The sequence below is a fragment of the Gnatocerus cornutus genome, chromosome 8 (assembly GCF_029298725.1).
Source record: "Gnatocerus cornutus isolate USDA-ARS CGAHR chromosome 8, icGnaCorn1.1, whole genome shotgun sequence".
In the NCBI taxonomy this organism is placed as follows: Eukaryota; Metazoa; Arthropoda; class Insecta; order Coleoptera; family Tenebrionidae; genus Gnatocerus; species Gnatocerus cornutus.
Window position 1 is genome coordinate 16,249,440 of NC_142240.1, and position 22,784 is coordinate 16,272,223.

Here is a 22,784-nt window from a genome sequence, read left to right on the forward strand (position 1 = left end):
AACATTCTTTATTACTTCTACTACATTACAAATAAGCGGACTCTATGCTCTTTATGTATTGTATATGTAGACTTTTCAGTCAGAACCTTAGTTATAATTTGGTTTAAGTAAAATATTGGAGGTTTGATGAATAAATAACTTTATTGTAGTCGTGTTACAATTTATACTGTACATGAACCCCAATCGCTCGCAGCGTTCGCCCATTCGCTCAACCTTTCAATCATGATAAAAATAACCACATCCAACAAGCATGGACCAGTCCTTGATTTCCATCATTTCGACTAAAATCGTGTGCCATTATGAAAAAATAAATACTATTTTACAAATAAATTATTGCGTGAACAAAACGGTACTAGTTCAAACTTCGTTACATTCCAAATATGCTTGACGGCAGTTATCTCCGGACCTTCCTCTCCTTCCAGCTTCGTAGAGCAGGTCGAAAGTGGCCGAATTCGTTGATCTTTCCAAGATAAAACTGGCGGCGTAACTGTAATTTGATAATTAGTAACTTATTTGAAGAGGATGAAGTCGTACCTTCCGAGATGGCAGTAGAGGGAACTCTGCCCGACGTCGGTGGAGCACTCGCTGTTGGCATCACACATGAACTTCTGCATGCACGAACTTTCAGCGGTGGACAACGACCGCATGTACCCCTTCATCATGGCGATTCCAGCAACGGCGGCGTCGCTGATGGAGTCTTTCTTTCCGATGTTACGAGCGGCCATGGAGCGGTGCGAGAACGACGTCTTCAAAGCATCCAAGAGGTTCACCACGATGTTGATGAACTAGAAGTTGGGAGTTAGGTGGCGCCACGAAATGGTTAATTAGTCGGGTTAATAACGTACCTCCCCAGCTTGTCTAGCCAACATGTTGACCTGATTCGGATCCCTAAGCACCGTTGACATAATCGCCGCCAGAACTCCCTGTGCAACGCAAGCCACTACTAGTGCGAATTTTACATATATACACGCTGACAATGCTACCAAGCAGAAGCCGAACCGATCCGACCAAACAACGCACTAACCTGCATAGGTGAGCCGTTATCGACTTTGTCGATGCCGTCGCCGCCGCCGCCGGCGCCACCCCCAAGGATAGCTGTGAGGATCTTCAGACCGACCGAGAGGAGGTTAGCCCAAGGGGAAGGCGCGACGCCTGTGTCGTCTAATCCTTCTGATTTGTTCGGACCTTGATGAGTGCCGGGGTTGAAGATCATCTGCATGACCATGCCTGAGGAATTTTTTATTTCATGAGACGGGTTTTGATGAGTGGGTGCAACGTACCTAAGAGATTTGACCAAGAGAAACCCCCTCCGTTGTCGGAGATGCTGTTGGTTTGGATGTCATCTAAATCATCGAGGGCCACTTTTTTAATTGCGTTCGGCTTTTCGGCGAACTTACGTTCTATCCTCTGCGCGGGAAGTTGGGGGGTGCGCACAGGGACGAAGCCGCCGTCGGAGGGGTATGAAATTGTGCTGACTATGGAGCTGCTGACTAGAAGGGCGAAGAAGGCCCAACCGACTGATTGCTTGTACATTCTAGAAGATAAATAAGGACAATCTTATTTCACTTTTTTTCTACATAAAAACAAATAAAAGTCCCCTTTTGTTTGTTTCTTTTCCATCGGCTATTTGCGCGGAATCCGGATAAGCGTTCCGGTTCTATTACCTTCCGGAACACAACCAGCTTCACCCATTTAAAACAACATGTGAACCTACTTGTAAGTTCGTTTTTTCCCGGAGAATTTTTAACGGTACTTTCGGCACAACCGCCCGATCGAATTCCATTCCGTGCCATTTGTAGGTCACCGTTATTTGACTTTACCGTAATTTGTTAATTGAATAATCATCGTCACGTCGCTCTGTGCCAGAATCAAAAAGCACGAGAAGAACAGAATTCCTCTTCGGCCTACTTAAGCGTGCGATTGTGATGGTACTTTCTATGTTGTAATTTCTAGAACGCGATTTCTGAGTTTTTTAATGCCGCCCGTATTGGATAACTACGATAATTGGGGTCTCTTTTAACCCATTTTTTGTAATTGTTGGTGATTAGAGGTGGGTAAATGACCGGTGGTTGCCGTTATTATCATATCTCGGGATTGTAAGATGCGGTTCATTTCTTGCGCGATCGTCGAATTTACCACAACTGGGTCGGGTTTGGAGAGTAGGTCATTGGTCGGTGGACTTGTTGCACAGTGCATCAACCTTAACCAAGACATTGCCAGAGGGACAATCCTCTGGAAGAGCACTAAATACCAAAATACCTCGTAAAGATTTCCTCGAAAAACCAGGTATTGGACCCAAAAATCCACCTTTTTTTTTCACTGTTCCACCCTAAAGTGATAAGCCTTCCAACTCACCTTAAAATTCTTCACTAGATCACAGTCACAACAGGTAGACAGACATGCACTTGTCAAGATAACTACTGCAAATGCTTCTTAGATACCTTGAACTTGAGTTTATATACGATGACCCACTTACCTGTAGTCGGAAACGCCAGTGAGGAGTAAGCACAGCGGTAGTCAAACTTGATGGCACTCTCCTACCACTTCGCATATCATCTCTTCACCATATTGACCACCACTTGTCGTACTTGTTAATTTGTTTTAATTGCGTATGATCTATCAAGGAACTGGGTTCAATAATTGAGGCTATCTTTGAAATAATTGTAAAGAGCGAATATTAATAATGTAGGATGCTAAAAATGGATCAGTTAACAGATCGGTTAATTATTTTGGTAAATATGTACACGTAACGGTGATAAAAGTAAATTTAACTGTTATTTTCGAAGATATATTCGAAATTTTTTATATTATAGACACAGGTTGAATAACCGAGAAAGTCCTTTGTTTATGACAATAACTTACATTTAATTTACTTATTGTTTATGTTAAGGTCCGGTTGGTTAAGAAAGTTCAAGATTGAGTCATATTTTCGGAAATCGAACTTTCCGGGATTTAAACTGATCCGGATCTGAACTTAAGCGAGTTCAATGGCTTTTGAACGAAGGTGTCTGGGAGGTTTTAGATAATAAGTGGAAAAATTTTGACTGTTGTTTATCAGCAGTTTTTTTCAGGACTTTTTTAGGAGGATTCGTGAAGGCTTGTTTACGGTAATTTGTTTTGATCAGGTTCTGAAAGGTGTGCCATTTTCTAAGATAGCGTTAATTTTCCCATTTTCAGTGGTTTGGCCTAAAATATGTGGGAATTCTAAGCGAAGTTGGTCACCCTTAAATTTTTTTTCTTCCAATATCAACGAAAATTTGGCATTTATAAATTCCGTGGGAAATATTTTGGCCAAAATGTTTTAATTTGTAATGTACTGAGTGTTTAAATAAAATAAATTCTAGAAATTTTTACAAGACAAATATGTAATAGAAAATCTACTCGTGGGATATAATAGCGAATTAAATATTTTTTAAAAGAAAAATATTTTATTGGCGTTATTGGACATCACGTACTTCAAAATGGCGGCCAAATAATACATTTCAAGTTTTCTTTTTTTAATTTATTGTAAAAATAATCCTAAACAGCTTACTTTCCATATTTAAAAAATACAAGAAGGTAAAAAAGAATGTTTTTTTGAAATTTGTACTTTTAGAAAAATTGGAATTTGTCATTTGGTCGTCAGTTTGAAATATGTAGTGTTAAGTAGTATCAATGGAGTATTTTTTCTTAAAACAAAATAATTGTCTTGTAAAATACGTAAAATTAATTTTTCTAATCCATGCATGTAAGAAATGGGGAATTTTAAGCAAATTTTTGTTGAAATCGCCTGAAAATTTTTTTGTTGGCCGCTTCACCTGGATTTCCCCATTCATATGCGAACTGCAACGCGGCGCTTCGTCCTTGGCGACCAAGTAACTGTCAGGTCACATTTCTGCAATGAAGACGGTGTAATTTTATGGATTTTAATGCAGCCTACATTTGATTTTTCTGTGTCCATTTCTTCATGCGGTGACGTGCACTTTTTTAACTTGTGCGAACAAGGTGATACAGAAACCAAAAGTATGCTTCTGAAACTAGGTTATCTCGATGCGTTCATTGTGTAAGAAATCATCACTTTAAGTTAATGAAACTTCGGCTCGTTATCAGTGATTTATTGCTTTTAGTCGCGTCTGGTTTTGTGATAAAGCTAGTTAACAAGAAGTCTTGGTATTTTTATAGAAATATTTGGTGCAAATGCCTTGTTCACTTTTCTACTTTCTTTGCTTTCTCTGATTTCCAACAAAAAGATGCTTGATCTTTTCAACTTGTAACCTCCATCGGCTGCAGTATTAGACACAAAACTTTGAATATTCAGCCATCTGTGCTCCGACCTTCTGATTAACAGTACACCCAATTAAATATGAACAATCGACAATGGTATTAAACGCTTCCTACACAAGAATAATGACAATTTCTAGTAGTTTTCCCTGATTGTAAGTTGTCAAGCAATAAAATTTCGTAATCTGAGCATTTACATCTTGGAGTTTCTGTGACATAACGGAACGCTCCTAACTGTACCTCAATAACATACTTGGATGAAAATATTAGCACATACATGGCATCCTTTCGTCGGACCAAAATAAATAAATGCAGTACCAAATGGTACGATTATAATAGTGCAGTTATAGTTACGGGTCACAAACAACGCGGAGATGAGGTGAATGGAACTATGCTGGAAATCGTAACGTGAAAAGAAATTCTTGGGAATTCGCGATCTCATCTCATAGTTATCAATTTGTATCTTGCAATTAGTGCTCTTTAGATTCGGTCGGGATTTTCAAAACTGATACGAAATCAAACATGAACTAGTTTTGATCACTTTTATTTATTTATCTCCATTTACCCCGTACTGAATATTCCAATGCGGTTTTATGTGAAATTGTGCTGGTACTACATAATTATCTGGTAATTTTGGCAAAAGTGATTTGTGGCATGACCTAGAAATGCGTTTTTAGGAGTTTTATTTTTTTATCAGTTTGCTTTGAAATTTTAATTGGATGTTATCAAGGAAAGGTGGGAATAGATTCTGAGAAGTTTTAGAAATCTGATTTTTTAATCTATTTTATCTAGAATTTTGTAATTTGGTAGAATTAATGAATGACTCAAAAATAGTAACTTCCTCAAATTTCATAGCCGTAGCACTAAAATTACTAAAATTACGAATTTTAGTGGTGGAGGATGGATTTTTTTTTCTTATTTTTTTAAATGAACATTTCTTGAATTTGTATCTTTTGCTCTAGAATTTTGCAAATTGGTAGAGTTAACGAATCACTCAAAAATAGTAGTTTCTCCAAATTTTATAGGTGTAGCACCAAAAATACGAATTTTAGTGGTGGATAATAGAAATTTTTGATTGTTTTTTAAAATGAAAATTTGTAGAATTTGTGTCTTTTGCACTAGTATATTGTAATTTTGTAAAGTTAATGAATGACTCAAAAATAGTAACTTCCCTAAATTTTATAGTCATAGCACTAAAATTACAAAAATTACGAATTTTAGTGGTGGATGATACAAATTTTTGCTTCTTTTTTAAAATGAAAATTTCTGGAATTTGTGTCTTTTACTCTAGAATTTTGCAAATTGGCAGAGTTAATTAATGCCTCTAAAATAGTAACTTCGCCAATTTTTTTTAGTCGTAGCACTAAAATTACAAATATAAGGATATCAGAGATATTTTAAAAATAAAAAAAATGTAAATCTCGTAGTTTGGATGCCACACTATCGAAATTTGGCATGGTTACTACTTTGTTAATCAAGCTGAATCATAAATCTCTAGAGCAAAAAGGACAAATTTTAGAAATTGTTATTAAATATCCACTCTTTTCTCATAACAAAATGGAGAAATCGGGCTAAAACGCAAAAAACAATTATTTCTATTGGCTGGCATTGTCTTTATCGCAGAATTTTTTACAGCAAAAAACGCACCTGAACAACCAACCCGATCGTAACTCTTCATTCATTGGCTACATTGATTTCTAAAACTGAGATTGATTCGATGAATTTTAAACCAATTAAGAAATATCAAAGAATCAATTCATTGGATGGAGATCACAAAAAACACCCTAAACAGAAGAAAACCAGCTCTAGATTAGCTGAACAACTTTTCTTTGTTTGTTTATTGATCGGAAAAGACAAAAAATGTGCTTATAAATCATAAAAAATAGTAACTTCTCCAAATTTTATAGCAGTAGCACGGAAATTACCAAAATTACGATTTTTGAACGAAAATTGAACGAGCAAAACTTTCTAGAAGATCGCAGATAAATAATTTTTCAGTTTGACATTATTGAGATTATTATATTAGATAGATCTTTAAATCACAGGTGGTTCTTTGGATTCCTCAAGTTCTTTCAACCAACTTTTCAGGTTTCTCTCTTTCGATTCTTGTATCGACATTCCTGAATTGTTTTCGTTTCTCCTTTTAAATATATTTGTTCTCCTACTGTTTTCATGGATCTGAACGAGGAGAGAATTTTACTTTCCTTCGTTCCTTCCAACACTTTATTTTTGTTCGACAATTCTAATAGCAGGAAACAACCTTTAGAAAGTTCCCTCAACCACCTCAAATTACCCGTTTTTAAATTTTTATCGGCAATTTGACGTCGTCTCAGGACTTCTATTTTAACAAAAAAAATAAAGAATTCTATTTAAACTTATTTAACACAGTGAATATTCGCAATTTTGTACAAATGTCGTGTTGTTTTTTTATATTTTCTTTGATTCTTCTGGCTTTCCTGAAGCACCCAGTGATCTCTGTCCGACTGTCTTCATTAGCAATGCCATTGAACGCTTCCTCCTCAATAATAGTAGTTTTCCTTCCATCGACTTCTGGCACAACACCAATTCGAACGATTATGCATAATCGTGTCATAGCGAATTCTGAGAAGCGGTGAACGGAACCATCCTGGAAATCGTACCGTGAAAAGAAATTCCCGGGAATTCGCGAACACACTCACCTTTCTTCTTCTTCTGAGTCATCGTTGTAACTAATTAAGTCCCTCACTTTGGCCTGGAATACTTCGTTTTTCTTGTTATCAGGGGATTTCCTGTTTATTTTCCTTTTAATGACATAATGGAGGATGATAAGCATTACATAAAGTGATAGGGTGAAAGAGACTAGGAAAGAAACGAAGAAAACCAAAAGAACAAGCCACATTTGTATTTACAGAAAAGTAGCACTACTACTGTTAGGAGTGCCGCGATAAAACGTGTACTCCCCATTGGTACTGTAATCACTCATTATCGACACTCTTTGTCCATCCTCATCTATCTCGTAATCTCGATGACTTTTATCTTTGGGCGCATTTTTATTAACACACACGTAAATAGCAGAGGCGACAGTTGCCATGAACGCGATGATGATGATGATAATGCTGGGGTGAGACTTAAACTCTTCTGCCACTACGTCCATGGTTGGCAAAACACATTCACTTACTGTCACGTCGTGCACTTTTCTACTGTTATCATTGCAATTTCATGAATCACGATGATAACAGCGGAAACGAATTTTACTTGACTTGTGCGAATGGGACGCTCGACACTGAACAAATATTTACAAGAAATTTAATGGCGGAATTTTACTGATTACAATAAATCTACATCTAGGGAGATCGTAACAACTTCATTGTAGCTACTTCTGACACAGGCGGGTATTTATTATCAATGTGGTCGAAGCAACTAAATTCGGCCTCAGTGTCAAAACTGTTATTCGAGAATCGTTCCTTGCTTCGCACGACAGAGTCCACACCCTCGTATTTGCAATAAGTGTCATTTTCATTTAAGTACGTTGAAAACTTTGGCTTACAGTGGCATCTTTGAAAGCTCAAGAAGGCGAATAAGATCAAGAAGAACAAGAGGAAAATCGCGGTGACGCTGCCAAAGATGATCGACTCTGTTACGTGGGTTTTGGCGAAGGAAAAGACGTGGAGAAATTCTAAAACAATCTAAACACAATTTGAATTGTTGAGTTGGTTTTGGGATTTTTCTTACTTGCGTTGCGATTGCTGCTACGATTTCTGACATTTTCACAGCACATGTGGCTGGTTTTTCAGGACTGGTGTGGAAAAGTGGCAATAAATTTCTTATCTCTTGTGGGCAAATTAGCTATGTATACACATATGAATAACTTTTCTGTAATATCGATATCACTTTTTAGAAAGATAGATCAATCATTTCAAATCAACAATTTTGTGGTTTTCCAATTTAACCCGAAGAGTGAAATTTTGCAGTTTATTTTATTTATTTCCGGTATTGCATGATACCCTTCAGAATTTATCCTGTTTTTCTCAAGGTGCACTCGATTTCGGCCAAACAAATTCACTTTTAAAAACGTTTCAAATTTAAGGATTTTGCCCATTTTAAAAGGTATTTTAAAAAACAAGTAAAATCCTTAATTAATTTTGTGATGTAATATTGTGGATATTGATCTGACAGATAAGGAAAATCCGCATTTGATTAAATTATTATCATTTAGTTCTTGGTTTCTTTTTGAAGTTTGTGGATGGTTAAGATAGGCAGCCAAGTTTACAAATGTGTAATGTTCAACTAAGTACGGCATGCTTTATGACGAAGCAAAAATTTCTTTCTTTTGATTTTTATAATTCAATTCCCTTTTTTTGAAGGCAGAAACACTTCGAGAATTTTGAATCAAACGAGCCCTTAAAAATAAACCTTTTTAAGAAACTCAAAGGGCTTAAAAATGTTAAATTTTGCATCTAACTCTTAAAATTTTTGACGTACACATAAATGTCGGATTGGGATTTGGTCAGGTTAGCTAAAAATTTGTTCTTAGATTTTTCGAAAGTGGAAAATTTGATTTAGTCGAATGAAACTTCATGACTAATATTTAGTATGTCAAATTTTTGCGGCGGTCGATATCTCCCTTATCTTTTGGAGTAAACTTGAGTTATTATACATCAGTGTACGCAGAATTTTTCGCAGACTCCAAATCTGGGATTTAAATTCAGATCCGACAACAAATAACTCAGGTATGGCCGATCAAAGTTTCGGAAAGTTGATTTTCATTTTTTCTCATTTTTCGTAATTTTTAAACTTAAATATCTCGGAATCTATTTGAGATATTGAGATGCGGTTTGCGCCATTCTTTTTCTCGGCTCATTCTACGTTAGAAAATGTTCTCAAAAGCCCAAAATTCGATAGTCGATTTTTCGCGAAAAAAAAATCCGACTCAATCGATGAAAATTTTTCATGTTTTTTATTTTTGGCCATAACTAGTAAACTATTTCTCCGACAGATCTCAAATTTGGCCAGTAGATAGGTTTTGAGCTCCTCTTTCGATTCATGTATAATTCAATACTATTAAACGTCGTTTTCATTTTGGAAACATTGATTGAAAATCACCCTAAAATGATGTTTCCAAAACAGTTTTTGGCCAATACCTCGTTTATTTATTACGCAAACTCAACAAATTTGGGTCTCATTTTACGCAGAATTTTACGCTGAATTCAAAAACATGATAATTTTTTAATTTTTGTCAACAAATAACCGAGTTATGGCCGTTTGAAATTTTGGGTTTTCGCCAGAGGGCCAAATTTTCCAAGGTTCAAAACAAATCATGCTCGATATCTCGGGAACTATTTCAGATATTGAGATGTGGTTTGCGCCATCGTTTTTCTCGCGATTTTTTACATAAGAAATAGTTCTTTGATTTGTCTACAGTCGAAATTTGCAAATTTTCGCAAAAATTCATAACTAAAACCATGCCAAATTTCTGTTAACGATATCTCGCTTATTTTTTAGAGTAAACTTAAGTTATTATAACATCAATGTACGTAGAATTTTCCGCAGATTCCAAATCTGGGATTTAAATTCAGATCCGACAACAAATAACTGAGTTATGGCCGATCAAAGTTTCGGAAAGTTGATTTTCAATTTTTTTCATTTTTCGTAATTTTTAAAGTTAAATATCTCGGAAACTATTTGAGATATTGAGATGCGGTTTGCGCCATTGTTTTTCTCGGCTCATTTTTCGTTGGAAAATGTTCTCAAAAGCCCAAAATTCGATAGTCGATTTTTCACGAAAAAAAAATCCGACTCAAACGATGAAAATTTTTTATTTTTTTTATTTTTGGCCATATCTTGTAAACTATTTGTCCGATCGATCTCAAGTTTAGCCAGTAGATAGATTTTGAGCTCCTCTTTTGACTGATGTATAATTCAAAGCTATTAAACGTCGTTTTCACCTTGAAAACATTGATTGAAAATCACCCTAAAATGACGTTTTCAAAACAGTTTTTGGTTAATGCCTCGTTTATTTATTAAGCAAACTCAACAAATTTGGGTCTCATTTTACGCAGAATTTTACGCTGAATTCAAAAACATGATAATTTTTAAATTTTTGTCAACAAATAACCAAGTTATGGCCGTTTGAAATTTTGGGTTTTCGCCAGAGGGCCAAATTTTCCAAGGTTCAAAACAAATCATGCTCGATATCTCGGGAACTATTTCAGAAATTGATTTGAAGTTTGCGCCATCGTTTTTCTCGCCATTTTTTACATAAGAAATAGTTCTTTGACTTTTCTACAGTCGAAATTTGCAAATTTTCGTAAAAATTGATGACTAAAACTATGGCCAAATTTCTGACATCGATATCTCGTTAATTTTTTAGAGTAAACTGAAGTTATTATACATCAGTGTACGCAGAATTTTACGCAGATTTCAAATCTAGGATTTAAATTCAGATTCGACAACAGATAACTGAGTTATGGCCGATCAAACTTTCCGAAAGTTGATTTTCAATTTTTTTCATTTTTCGTAATTTTTAAAGTTAAATATCTCGGAAACTATTTGAGATATTGAGATGCGGTTTGCGCCATTCTTTTTCTCGGCTCATTTTACGTTAGAAAATGTTCTCAAAAGCCCAAAATTCGATAGTCGATTTTTCGCGAAAAAAAATTACGACTCAAACGATGAAAATTTTTCATTTTTTTTATTTTTGGCCATAACTCGTAAACGATTTGTCCGATAGATCTCAAATTTGGCCAGTAGATAGATTTTGAACTCCTCTTTCGACTGATGTGTAATTCAATGCTATTAAACGTCGTTTTTATTTTGGAAACATTGGTTGAAAATCACCCTAAAATGATGTTTTCAAAACAGTTTTTGGCCAATACCTCGTTTATTTATTAAGCAAACTCAACAAATTTGGGTCTCATTTTACGCAGAATGTCACGCTGAATCCAAAAACATGTGATTTTTTAATTTTCGTCAACAAATAACCGAGTTATGGCTGTTTGAATTTTTGGGTTTTCGCCAGAGGGCCAAATTTTTGAAGGTTCGAAACAATTCGTGCTCGATATCTCGGAAACTATTTCAGATGTTCAGATGCGGTTTGCGCCATCGTTTTTCTCGTTATTTTTTACATAAGAAATAGTTCTTTGATTTTTCTACAGTCGAAATTTGCACATTTTCGCTAAAATTCATGACTACAACTATGCCAAACTTCTGATATCGACATCTCGTTTATTTTTTGGAGTATTGTAGCTCATTTATTTATTTTTATTGATTATTGATGCTTCTAAGTACAGTTTGGTGATAGTTTGAGAAATATGACAGTTCTTATTTGACATCCCGCAGGAATTGCAAATTTTTAAAGGTTTGAAACAATCTGTGTTAAATATCTCTAAAACTACGACAGATCGAAAGAAACAGTTTTCGCCATAGTTTTTCTCGCGATTTTTTCCGTGTGTCACTAAATTACTGAGGCTCCAATTCCAATGTCAATGTCAGTTCAATCCATCGAAAAGTTAGAAATAAAAACGCTAATGAACAAGTGGCAAAAAATGTCTTTATCGGAGTTCCCGTCAGTTTAGCAATAATCGTGGCAGAGGAATATTGATTTTACAGTGCCAAATTGTTTAAATTTGGATTATTTTGGACGTTTGCTTCTAACACTTACAGAAACAAAAATTAAAAATGCCTTTTAATTCACACCGAAAATTATCTCGTTTATTTGTAAGGTGAATCTAAAGCCATTTATACTTATTTTGCGCAAATTTTCAAGTAGAATTCAAATCTGTTTTTGAAATTTCCGTAAGATAACTGAATTAAAAGCACTTCGTGATACTGCCAGGTACTAATGTTATGCAGCCAACAAAACGCGGACCATTTGAATAAAACATCCCAGCAATAAACTATTCTATTTATGTACAAAATTCTTAACAATCAGTCATTATCAGTGATGGTATCCACATCTATGTGCACATCCTGATCCTGCGTAGAATCCGCGTTATTCTCTCCTCCTTTTCCTCCTTCCTTGGAGTGCCTCCACTTCATCCTCCTGTTTTGAAACCACACTTTAACTTGCGCGTCGGTCAAACCTAAAGTAGCCGCCAATTGTCTCCGATCAGGCTTCGTAATGTACTTCTGCAACTGAAACCTTCTCTCCAATCCCTTTCTTTGGAGATTACTGAAGACAGCTCTTGACCACGACCTCTTCCTCTTATTATTGTTCTGCGCCAGAGTGAGATTCGGTGAGGTGGATGGCGGCGGAGGTGGTACCGGAAGACGCACAGCTAAAAGAGTAATAAAATGATAAGCGTAATATAACAGTGAATGAAGGATGTGAAGGCTAATTATGTTTTCATCGATAGATTTTTCTTGGAAGCTGTAAATCTAATAAACAAGCGATAAAAATTAGGAAGCGCATCGTTTGTATATTCTTATAGGTCGCGCGTGATGCTTCCCAGACTGTGTCGTGGTGTTTATTGCTAGAAGGTTGTTTGTGAGATGGCATCCTGTAGTCCCGTACAACTCCTTCATTGTTTCATTGCAAAATTGTGGTATTTCGGTCCGTATTTACGCAATAAAATGTCGTAACCAGAGGAATAAAATCGAATTCGGACGCCAAATAAACACCACGGGTGATAAATGGTCGGTTTTAATCTAAATACCATATAACCTGGTAAGTATATTTATTTAAGTTTTGTTTTATTGGAAACACCACGATATAATCGTTAAAGTTAACTGGTTTATTTCCAGGCACAACAAATCAAAGCAAATGTTCTCTGGATATAGATGCGTGTCTATTAGCATCATCTAAACACTTAAGGGGCCCTGTATATACAAACTAGGAATACTTAAACCTAACAACTGTAAACTGAAGCATCTGAAAGTGTTTATGATAATACTATACACCGAACATTGTTTATGTTGGAGCACAAAATTTGGTACTCATCAACGGTTTTAAGGATGTATATTTACAAACCATTATAGTCTGTTTTCAATTTTATTGCCGTTCCACCACACTGATTTGATTTTTATGACGGCAACGTATTTTTTTTTATCTAACGTGTGTGGACGAGAAAATTATACAGCCCGCATAAAGACATTTTATGGCATTATGACACCACCAAAGATCATCGTAAATAATAAAATTCGATTAATTACGAATGTGACTGCTCATAAAAGAATGAAACGCCGTTTAGAATACTATTGTGGGATCGGCAGGTTGTAAATTAGCGAAATCTACGCGATGACACATTTCTTATAGGCAAGAATTATACCATCGTTAACGTCATCGAAGCATTTAACATTTCTGTTTGAGAGTGTGAAGCGAGATGTGATTCAACAGTCTACTTTTTCATTTCTCGTCTGGGGGTAATTACCAATTGGTCCTATAATTTTGTACCAGGAAAAAATAATGGAAATTATTGGCGGTGAATTAGGTTTTTGGGTACAAAAAAAGATTGTGTAAGTTCTGTCAATGTAATGTGTTGGAATTAAAGTATTTGTTTCCGTTTTTGAACAGCAATCGCATCTAAGGGAATTTTTATTTTAGTTGTAACATGTTTTTTAGCTTAGAATTCATTTTAGAATTTTTCGAAAGTCGAAAATTTGAAAATTTGTTCCTGACTAAAACTTATTTTTTGGAGTAAACTTGAGTTATTATACATCTTTGTACGCAGAATTTTCCGCAGATTCCAAATCTGAGATTGAAATTCAGATCCGACAACAAATAACTGAGTTATGGCCGATCAAAGTTTCGAATAGTTGATTTTCATTTTTTCTCATTTTTCCCAATTTTGAAAGTTAAATATCTCGAAAACTATTAGAGATATTGAGATGCGGTTTGCGCCATCGTTTTCCTCGGCTCATTTTACGTTAGAAAAAGTTTTCAAAAGCTCAAAATTCGATAGTCGATTTTTCGCGAAAAAAAATTCCGACTCAATCGATGAAAATTTTTCTATTTTTTTAATTTTGGCCATAACTCGTAAACTATTTGTCCGATCGATCTCAAATTCGGCCAGTTGATAGATTTTAAGTTCCTCTTTCGATTTATGTAAAACACAAAGGTATTAAACGTCGTTTTCACCTTGAAAACAGTGATTAAAAATCACTCCAAAATTACCTCTTCAAAACAGTTTTTGGCCAATGCCTCGTTTATTTATTAAGCAAACTCAACAAATTTCGGCTTGTTTTACGCAGAATGTCACGCTAAATCCAAAGCCGCCAGAATTTTTCATTTTCGTCAACAAATAACTGAGTTATGGCCGTTTGAATTTTTGGGTTGTCGCCAGAGGGCCAAATTTTTGAAGGTTTGAAACAATTCGTGCCCAATATTTCGGAAACTATTACAGATATTGAGATGCGGTTTGCGCCATCGTTTTTCTCGCGATTTTTTGCATTAGAAATGGTTGTTAGATTTTTTAAAAGTCGAAATTTACAAATTTTTGCAAAAATTTATGACTAAAACTATGCCAAACTTTGGATATCGACGTCTCGCTTATTTTTTGGAGTAAACTTGAGTTATTATACATCGGTGTAACGCAGAATTTTCCGCAGATTCCAAATCTGGGATTGAAATTCAGATCCGGCAACAAGTAACTGAGTTATGGCCGATCAAAGTTTCGGATAGTTGATTTTCATTTTTCCTAATTTTTCCGAATTTTTAACGTCAAATATCTCGAAAACTATTGCAGATATTGAGATGCGGTTTGCGCCATCGTTTTCCTCGGCTCATTTTACGTTAGAAAAAGTTTTCAAAAGCCCAAAAATCGATAGTCGAAAAAAAATTCCGACTCAAACGATGAAAAATTTTCAATTTTTTTATTTTTGGCCATAACTCGTAAACTATTTGTCTGATCGATCTTAAATTTGGCCAGTTGATAGATTTTGAGCTCCTTTTTCGATTGGTGCAAACACAAAGGTATTAAACATCGTTTTCACCTTAAAAACAGTGATTGAAAATTACTCCTAAATGACCTCGTCAAAACAGTTTTTGGTCAATGCCTCGTTTATTTATTAAGCAAACTCAACAAATTTCGGCTCATTTTTCGCAGAATGTTACGCTGAATCCAAAGCCGCAAGAATTTTTAATTTTCGTCAACAAATAACTGAGTTATGGCCGTTTGAATTTTTGGGTTGTCGCCAAAGGGCCAAATTTTTGAAGGTTCGAAACAATTCGTGCCCGATATCTCGGAAACTATTACAGATATTGAGATGCGGTTTCCGCCATCCTTTTTCTTGTGATTTTTTACATACAAAATTGTTCTTAGATTTTCCAAAAGTCGAAAGTTGCAGTTTTTAGCGAAAATTCATGACTAAAACTATGCCAAACTTCTGATATAGATATCTCGCTTATTTTTGGAGTAAACTTGCGTTATTAAAGCTCATTTATTTAATTTTACCTATTTATTATTGATGCCCGTACAATGTGGTGACAATTTAGCAAATACGACAGTTCTTGTTTGATATCCGCAGGAATTGCAATTTTTTGCAGGAAAAACGAGGTTTAGTTTAATAAATTCTTTCAGTAGAAACTTCATGACTGAAATTGAATCTAAAAGCAGTGAATCCTGTCATTATCATTATTATTTTAATTAGTTTTAGAGGGTTTCATGTCTATTTAGATTCTGAGATATTCCTCACGCTATTAGGTTCTCAACTTTCCTACTAAGCTCAAGTTCTGAAGTTCTCACGAGTTCAAAAAACTGCTTGCTTTCCTTTTTCCTAAATTTTGAAGATGCCAAGTGGTTAGATTTTTATTTTTTTATTTCAAATCTGGCGTCTACAAAAAACTCTTTGCTGGAAAAATGAGATTAGATAAAGTCTAGACAGACCTAAGCGGCTCAAATCTAAAATTTTGAACCTCTGGAAGCTAAAAACTTTAAAGTTACATGAGATTAAAATACTTTGCCCGCGAAAATCTGTCCGATATTTTCTAATTTTGAATGTTGTCCGCATGTTCTCTCCATGGCTGTTCTGTCTTAATTTTTTATGGTGAAATTTGGCAAACCGCCCATAAAGCCCCATAAAGCAAACACGATTTTAATGAATTAAATTATAATATCAATGATGGGTAACGACCAATTTGAAAACCAGTCTTTATAATCGTGACAAATGGTCCCAAACAAGTTAAGTGACTAAATTATTAGCAGGAAACTGCAGGAGGGAACCTTCTAATGGCTTTTTCATATAAACTTGATCGACGATTCCTGCTGAGATTATGATTACCAGAAGTTGGATGTGTGTAAACTATTGGGAATATCATTGGGACGTGGTCGTTTTGCAATTTATTGCATAGATAAATCCTCCAAGTAACTGTACAAACAAATAAATTTGGAACCGGTGGGAAACAACCTTGGAGAACCTTCTAATCATCATATTTCATAAAAATAACTGGGAAAACTGATCGGAAAGCCTTATTTAAATAAGCGTCAATAATTACCAATTTTATTGGTACTGGAGCCCACGTGGTACCAGCGGGGTACTTTCAACGTGGTAATGGAATATCACTTCTTAATTTATTGTTGCTTTCTTTGGTTTTTGGCACACACTCTTGCGGAAACATAAAAAACATGAAGACGATGTTTATTTGATCAGATGTTAATTCAGTTTGCGTCATTTCGCATTTCCTTCTTTCTCAAAAATATTTCGTCCATTCTAACAGCGATGAGTTTTTTGAACCAGCTTTCCTCGAAATTCAGGATAACCTCTGTGATAACACCACACCAGAAATGCCAATAAAATTCGCAAAAGAGACACGAGTTCCGGAAGTCAATCCATTACGATTTATTACACTGTAAGCGCACGTTTATTACTTTAATTACCTGTATCGTTTTATTTAATTACGAATGTCACATAAATAAAATGTCATAATTAAACATACTAATCGCGACGTTTCCGTGAAATCGTTCGTTTTCTAAATTATAAATAAATCTAAAATTGCATCCGATCGATGACAATTTCAGAAATTCGAAATTCTTTCAAAATAAAGTGCTAACTCCATCTCCGACGTAAATTTTTTATGGAATTTAGTAAACACTCAATTTGTTTTATGGAAGTGTGAATATAATAAAGAACAGAATTTATAGCTCAATTTATGTTCATTTTTTTCGTTCTCGCGATTTTTACATTCGTAATGTAATAATAAAGATGACACGTGATCGTTAAGCAACATGTTTAAACGAGCTTAATTAAAATTAATGGTTTAAATAATGTTTAAATTTGTTTTCATATTGTAATGATTTCATTTAGAAATAGTCGTTAAGACATAACGTAAAAATTATTTTATTGAGACGATAAGCGGCTGTAAACTTTTATTGGTTGTACTTTTCTGATAATGGAAGAGTTGTTAAAAGTAGATAACATGTGTTAAGTGGTGCCTTTCTTTGTAAACGGGGCTTGATTTATTTTATTTCTTATAATAAAAATATTTGTAAGTTTTTTTATCATATTTTGTTGAGGAATTATTATTTTACGTCCACACCGAATTTTAAAAGTTAAAAATTTTTGTAAGCTAGAGAGTTATTTTTTACCTAATTCTGTGTAGAATTACTAATTAAGTAATTAACGTTGCACTCATAAAGGATTATAAAGGAGTTACAGTTGTTCACTTACTGGACTTCCCTCGCTACTTATTTGTTTAACTTTGGATATTTGACAAGGTCGAAAAATTAATTTCCGCTCCTAATTTATAACACGAAACTGAGAATAAAAACTATAATAAATTTAATTAGGGAAAAGCCATCAATTTTTTTCGTTTATTTCAAAGCATCTGAAATTTTTATCGCTTTTGCATGTAGCTACGATTTTATTTTACATATTTTCTTGTGTAATTAATTAATTAGTAATTATGTAATTAGAAGTTGTGCTTGAAATTAGTAATAAAATTAAGTATAATAATTATTAATTTCTTGATTTTTTCAAATTTGCCTGTAATTTGATTGGTAATTAATAATTAAAAGCAACTGTTAAGTAATATTCTGTCATCTTACCAATCAAATAATTATTTTTTTAAGAATTAATTTTATTAGAGACAGGTTTCAAAGAAAAACAAAAATCAATCTTTATGTTATATTAATTCAAATAAATTAAGTTTTATTTGAACGGCTTGGATATACATTTTAATTAAGTACTAATTACAAATTACAATATTTAATTGAAGGATTTTACAGGCAGCTCTTCTTAATCAAAATTGACAGTAATTTGCTTTTGGAAAAAAGAGCAAACATCTTCATTTTAAAACGTCTTAATTAACAAAAATTATAATTAACTAATAGTCTTAATTAAATAAAAAACTGAAGACCGCATTTAGGGGATAGTATAATTTTCAAGGGTGCAGCACTTGAATTATTGCTTAATTCAGCTTAATTAATTAGAACATTGAATTGAATGTTTACCTGGCCTGGTGGCGAAGGGCCTAATGGGCTGCACGGTGTAAACCCCCGCCGCTGCCGCCGCCGCGAACCCATGATGGTATCCCAAAAACTCCCCCACATTGTCGTGTCCAATGGAAACTCCTTTTCCAATCTCTTCGGAACTCAAGCGACAACACCTGAACAAAGAAGTAACACAATCCGAACAAGGCACCGCCACAGTTGCTAAAGGTTTGGCCACACTAACACTTTTGTTATTTTTGAAGGGCTCATCAGCTAACAGTCTATCAATACCAAATTTGAGTGAGTCTTTATCAGATTTCGTCCGTGACATATCCATCTTCAGGTGTTAATTAACGTGAACTGATTGACGACTTGTACAGCATAGTCGTGTTTAGTTAATAGGCACTAATTGGCGACTAATGGTGCGGTAATAGGTTGGTCCACGCGTCGACTTGCGGTGCTAAGATGCTGGGAGGAGCGATGGCCACAGTTTATCTCATTGGTTTCTGATTTTGTTAATGTTCTTAGGCGGTGTCTCGCAGCTGCTGGAGATGATGGGAACAGTGGCGGCGGCGAGCGAAATTCGCAGGGGGGAGCAAAAGCTATCATTCCTCTAACTTCAAATGGTCACTAAAAAGACTACATTTGAACTGAAAGTTTTAATTTTACGTCTTCTGGAGGTAATTAACTGGTTATTCTTAATTACAAACCGGTAGCTGGTAACTGAAAATTAAATTCTCTCCACGAACATAAATAGCTAATAAAATTAATTAGAATTTATTTCGCTTCTCTTGAATTGAAGTAATTACAAAGAGGTTTCTGACCATGATTCTAAAACAACATTGCTGCAATTTGTTTTTATAAATTTCTATAAATTTTTAATTGAAAATGTAGATAAATACTTACTGAACCAAATAATCCAAAGTAGGAGATTTTTCTAGGCGCAAAATTTTAAAAATTTTAAATGCAGCTTTGTGATTGGTTGTTCAGTATGGTAAGTTACACATTCTTGCCGAATGTCAAACAAAAACTGCCAAATTTGTCAAATTGTCATCAAATATATTTATTTTTGTTATTTTTAGTACAAATTAGTTTTTATTACAACTTTAGGTTTTTTATATGATATTTTGCAATTAGTAGAAAACTTGACAGTTGTCTGTAGAGCCATCTATTGTACAAGATTGATTACTTCTTCGAATTATGAACATTTATTTGTATTTCTTTGCGTAAATATATGAATAATAATTTTTACTTATTCTGTTACTTTGTAAACAAGTGGGAAAGAAAATTTGCTAACGAAACGGTGTAATTTTCAAATGATACAACAATTCTATACCAGCTCATTAGTATTAAGCTCATTAGTATCGGTCCATTCATTAAAAAGTTAAGTTGGCAGCAGCTCTTAGTGATTTTAGTCGGTAACAATTGGCAGCAAAAGCGTTTGACCTTGACACAATCGTCTTTCACAACACTGTCAAAATCTCTATTAAAATCATTCTTTTGAAAGAATTTTTTAATTATTTATTGATTAATACACTTAACTTTGACAACGTGTTAACCTCAAAAATTGCTACATTCAATTTTCCCCTAATTTTCTCCCTAAAAAATTGAAAGCCTGCATGATTTACACTCAAAAATTTTCGAAAATTTACACTAGAGAGTGGACTGATGGCAATGAGCTGCACTTGAGAGTGATTTGGTTCCGTAAGTTGGTGACACTGAAAAAAAACTTGAAAAATGTCATTTTATAATTGAGGAGTTATTTTTCACAACTCAATAAATCCATTTTATAAATTTTTACAAAGTTTTAGAAAAAACGATAATTTGTTTAATTTTCTTCAAATTTACTTCAACTATTTTGGCATAAGAGGGTAACATAATGTTTTAGCAAGAGATTTTTCACTGAATAAAAAATATACATTGTTAGATTTACCCAAAATAATCTCAAATTTACATCAAACCCAATATCAGTCAAAATTGGATTTATTGAGTTTTGAAAAATAACTCTTCAATTGTCATAGAAACCTAAAACGGTTGTCAAAACTGTTGTCAACGTCAGTAAACGACTCTGTTCCAACTTCTCATGGCCTGCTTAATTCAGTGATTACAGGGTATTTTGACGCAACAAAATTAAAATGTCAAAACTGACAACCATTTTCCGAATACAGCTGCGACATGACTTTTGATCGTTGAAGCCTATCTTATTTCCACTTCTTCATTGAAAACACTTTGCGTTGGCTTTTTTATTTGATCGTTAGTCGTGTCAAAATCTTCCCACATCATGCATTAGTCGCCCAGCCCCATGGTTGGTGTAAACCCACGTTGTTCACTTCCATCCTTTAGTTTATTTATAATTAATAAAAATCTTGAGAATGACTGGATTTATTTCGTTGCAAAATATTTAGATTGTGTCCGCGCCAATACCGCCTTGCTATATTGCTTTCTCAAACAAACCGTAAAACAGTTTGATGGGCAAAAATTGGACATGTTTAGAGCGTAACCGCTACTTTATCATGTCATTAAAACCGAAAAACGACGATAATCGGTAATAAAACCTAACAATATCGTAGTTCATCTCTTCGTCGAAGACCCACAAGAGTCTGTAACCCCCATAACAGGGGCCGACCTATGACAGTTAACTGCTCGTAAAATTGCATCCTCTTCTTGTAAACACAACGCATGTAATACTTAGTTGAGTACAATGAGACTGTGATTTTGTCACGATGCCGACGGGAACACATAACCCATTCTCGCTCCTCCAGGAGCCAATGTTTGGAAGATGTCAGGAAAACGCATTCAACACCAGTGGCGTGCCCTATATTCCCCTCTGATTCATTGGGCAAATATTCCAAATTGTTGAATCTCAAAAAACATCAAAGAATTTCCTTGCGGCGATGACGTACCAGCGGGAAATTGGTTTACGTGTTTTTAATAATATTTTCTTGTACAAATAAACGAGACGTTTTATTGCACCACGCAATTACTCACAACTGATTTATTAACAAAATTGTTTTAGCGATCGCTTCTAATTTGCGTAATCGCTTTCGAAGCACCAAGTCGATAAACTCTGCAACTAATGTTACCTTCACACTTGTGTTAGATTTTGTCTCCATTAGTTGCACTTTTCACACTTGGCGTGAGATTTCGCACCGTGCATGCTTAATCGCGACCAGGACCGGCTTCAGCAAAATCAGGAATTTTTATTGTGCCGACACATTCTGTCTATTTTTTCGCGTTGAAAAGCTAATTGAAGCAATAAACAGTACGCAAAAAATAACATTCTGATATTTTATAAATAAACGAAACTGTTCACTTCCAATATGAAATACGTCAATTATTTTTGGAGTTTTATAGTTTATTTTTTCAAGGGATTATGACCGAAATCTCTGTAATAATACTAAAATTTGGTTTACTGTGTTTAAAATATGTTAATTGTGGTTTTGTGTAAAACTGGAGGTTTGGAAAAGAGTGTTAATGGTCGAACGCGCTCCCATTTCGCCATCGACTTTAGTGCTTGTAAGTTCATCTGCAGCACACATTTGTGTCCTCTCGCATTATCCAGTTTATGTTAAAGTTTATTAGGGCAAAGCTCCCATAACTCTGATTTTATTAAAGTAGTATTTATTTTTCGTCGTAATTTTTGTATTTACACGGTATCTCGGCTACTTGCGCGTAAAACACGTCGGCAATGTCCATGCTCATACTGCGGAATCGCTGATTGAAAATGCACTCATGTCCAGTGAAAGGCTTAGCTGAGACTGTGAACACCTGATTAATAACCACACATAAAAGTCACATGCTAATGTGAGCATGTTATTAGTATGTAATAAAGTATATAGTTATTCATTCGGGCAGTAATTCTCGCTGCAGGGTTCCAGGGAACGCCCGCTGTTAAACCTCACCTTTAATGGTATTATTTATGCCCATCGCAGGGGTCGTTCGAGTCCTGGAGGACTCCTCGCGACGATGAAAACCGATTTCATTACACGAATTTCGGAAAAGAATTCCACGACGATTTACGATCACTAAAACTTGATAAAAATGCTAATCATATCTGATTTGCATGGACACAAATTTCGGAGATTTATCACTTCAGACACCTGTTGGTACCAACTGAATTGACAATCGAAATTTAATTAAAACATGTACACATACTGAATAAATAAAAATGTCAAATGGCAG

The 22,784-nt window shown here is 34.7% G+C and overlaps 3 protein-coding genes and 1 long non-coding RNA gene across 7 annotated transcripts; all 4 read right to left on the reverse strand.

The window, feature by feature from the left end:
* Nucleotides 1-17: 17 nt before the first annotated feature.
* On the reverse strand, nt 18-2,445 carry LOC148170408 (uncharacterized). 4 transcript variants are annotated; one of them, XM_088042644.1, is made up of 7 exons: nt 2,356-2,445; nt 1,398-1,534; nt 1,281-1,343; nt 1,025-1,227; nt 846-923; nt 535-785; nt 18-487 (listed from the first exon to the last, which is right to left on the reverse strand). In XM_088042644.1, exons 2-7 carry the CDS (start codon nt 1,531-1,533, stop codon nt 358-360), a joined length of 861 nt encoding a protein of 286 aa, XP_087898770.1. In that variant the 5' UTR covers nt 1,534; nt 2,356-2,445; the 3' UTR covers nt 18-357. The 4 variants fall into 4 exon arrangements, with proteins under 4 accessions (XP_087898770.1, XP_087898769.1, XP_087898768.1 ...); XM_088042642.1 differs by having other exon boundaries at nt 19-487; nt 1,281-1,534; XM_088042643.1 differs by lacking the exon at nt 2,356-2,445 and having other exon boundaries at nt 1,281-1,611.
* Nucleotides 2,446-6,746: 4,301 nt separating this feature from the next.
* LOC148170409 (uncharacterized) lies at nt 6,747-7,138 on the reverse strand. The gene is made up of 2 exons (XR_015770571.1): nt 6,939-7,138; nt 6,747-6,886 (listed from the first exon to the last, which is right to left on the reverse strand). It is a non-coding gene; the product is annotated as an uncharacterized LOC148170409 (long non-coding RNA).
* A 436-nt stretch (nt 7,139-7,574) lies between these two features.
* Nucleotides 7,575-8,067, reverse strand: LOC148170410 (uncharacterized). The gene is made up of 2 exons (XM_088043439.1): nt 7,972-8,067; nt 7,575-7,925 (listed from the first exon to the last, which is right to left on the reverse strand). Exons 1-2 carry the CDS (start codon nt 8,002-8,004, stop codon nt 7,584-7,586), a joined length of 375 nt encoding a protein of 124 aa, XP_087899565.1. The 5' UTR covers nt 8,005-8,067; the 3' UTR covers nt 7,575-7,583.
* A 3,997-nt stretch (nt 8,068-12,064) lies between these two features.
* On the reverse strand, nt 12,065-19,116 carry H2.0 (Homeodomain protein 2.0). The gene is made up of 2 exons (XM_088043451.1): nt 18,624-19,116; nt 12,065-12,515 (listed from the first exon to the last, which is right to left on the reverse strand). Exons 1-2 carry the CDS (start codon nt 18,937-18,939, stop codon nt 12,166-12,168), a joined length of 666 nt encoding a protein of 221 aa, XP_087899577.1. The 5' UTR covers nt 18,940-19,116; the 3' UTR covers nt 12,065-12,165.
* Nucleotides 19,117-22,784: the final 3,668 nt, after the last annotated feature.

Coding starts and splice junctions, on each gene's coding strand:
- H2.0 (XM_088043451.1), bottom strand. CDS start 18,939: ATGGATATGTCACGGACGAAATCTGATAAAGACTCACTCAAATTTGGT. Junction 12,516..18,623: donor GCCCTTCGCCACCAGGCCAG/GTAAACATTCAA, acceptor TTACTCTTTTAG/CTGTGCGTCTTCCGGTACCA.
- LOC148170410 (XM_088043439.1), bottom strand. CDS start 8,004: ATGTCAGAAATCGTAGCAGCAATCGCAACGCAA. Junction 7,926..7,971: donor TAGCAGCAATCGCAACGCAA/GTAAGAAAAATC, acceptor AATTGTGTTTAG/ATTGTTTTAGAATTTCTCCA.
- LOC148170408 (XM_088042643.1), bottom strand. CDS start 1,533: ATGTACAAGCAATCAGTCGGTTGGGCCTTCTTCGCCCTTCTAGTCAGC. Junction 1,228..1,280: donor CTCTTGGTCAAATCTCTTAG/GTACGTTGCACC, acceptor AAAATTCCTCAG/GCATGGTCATGCAGATGATC. Junction 786..845: donor TGGCTAGACAAGCTGGGGAG/GTACGTTATTAA, acceptor CCCAACTTCTAG/TTCATCAACATCGTGGTGAA.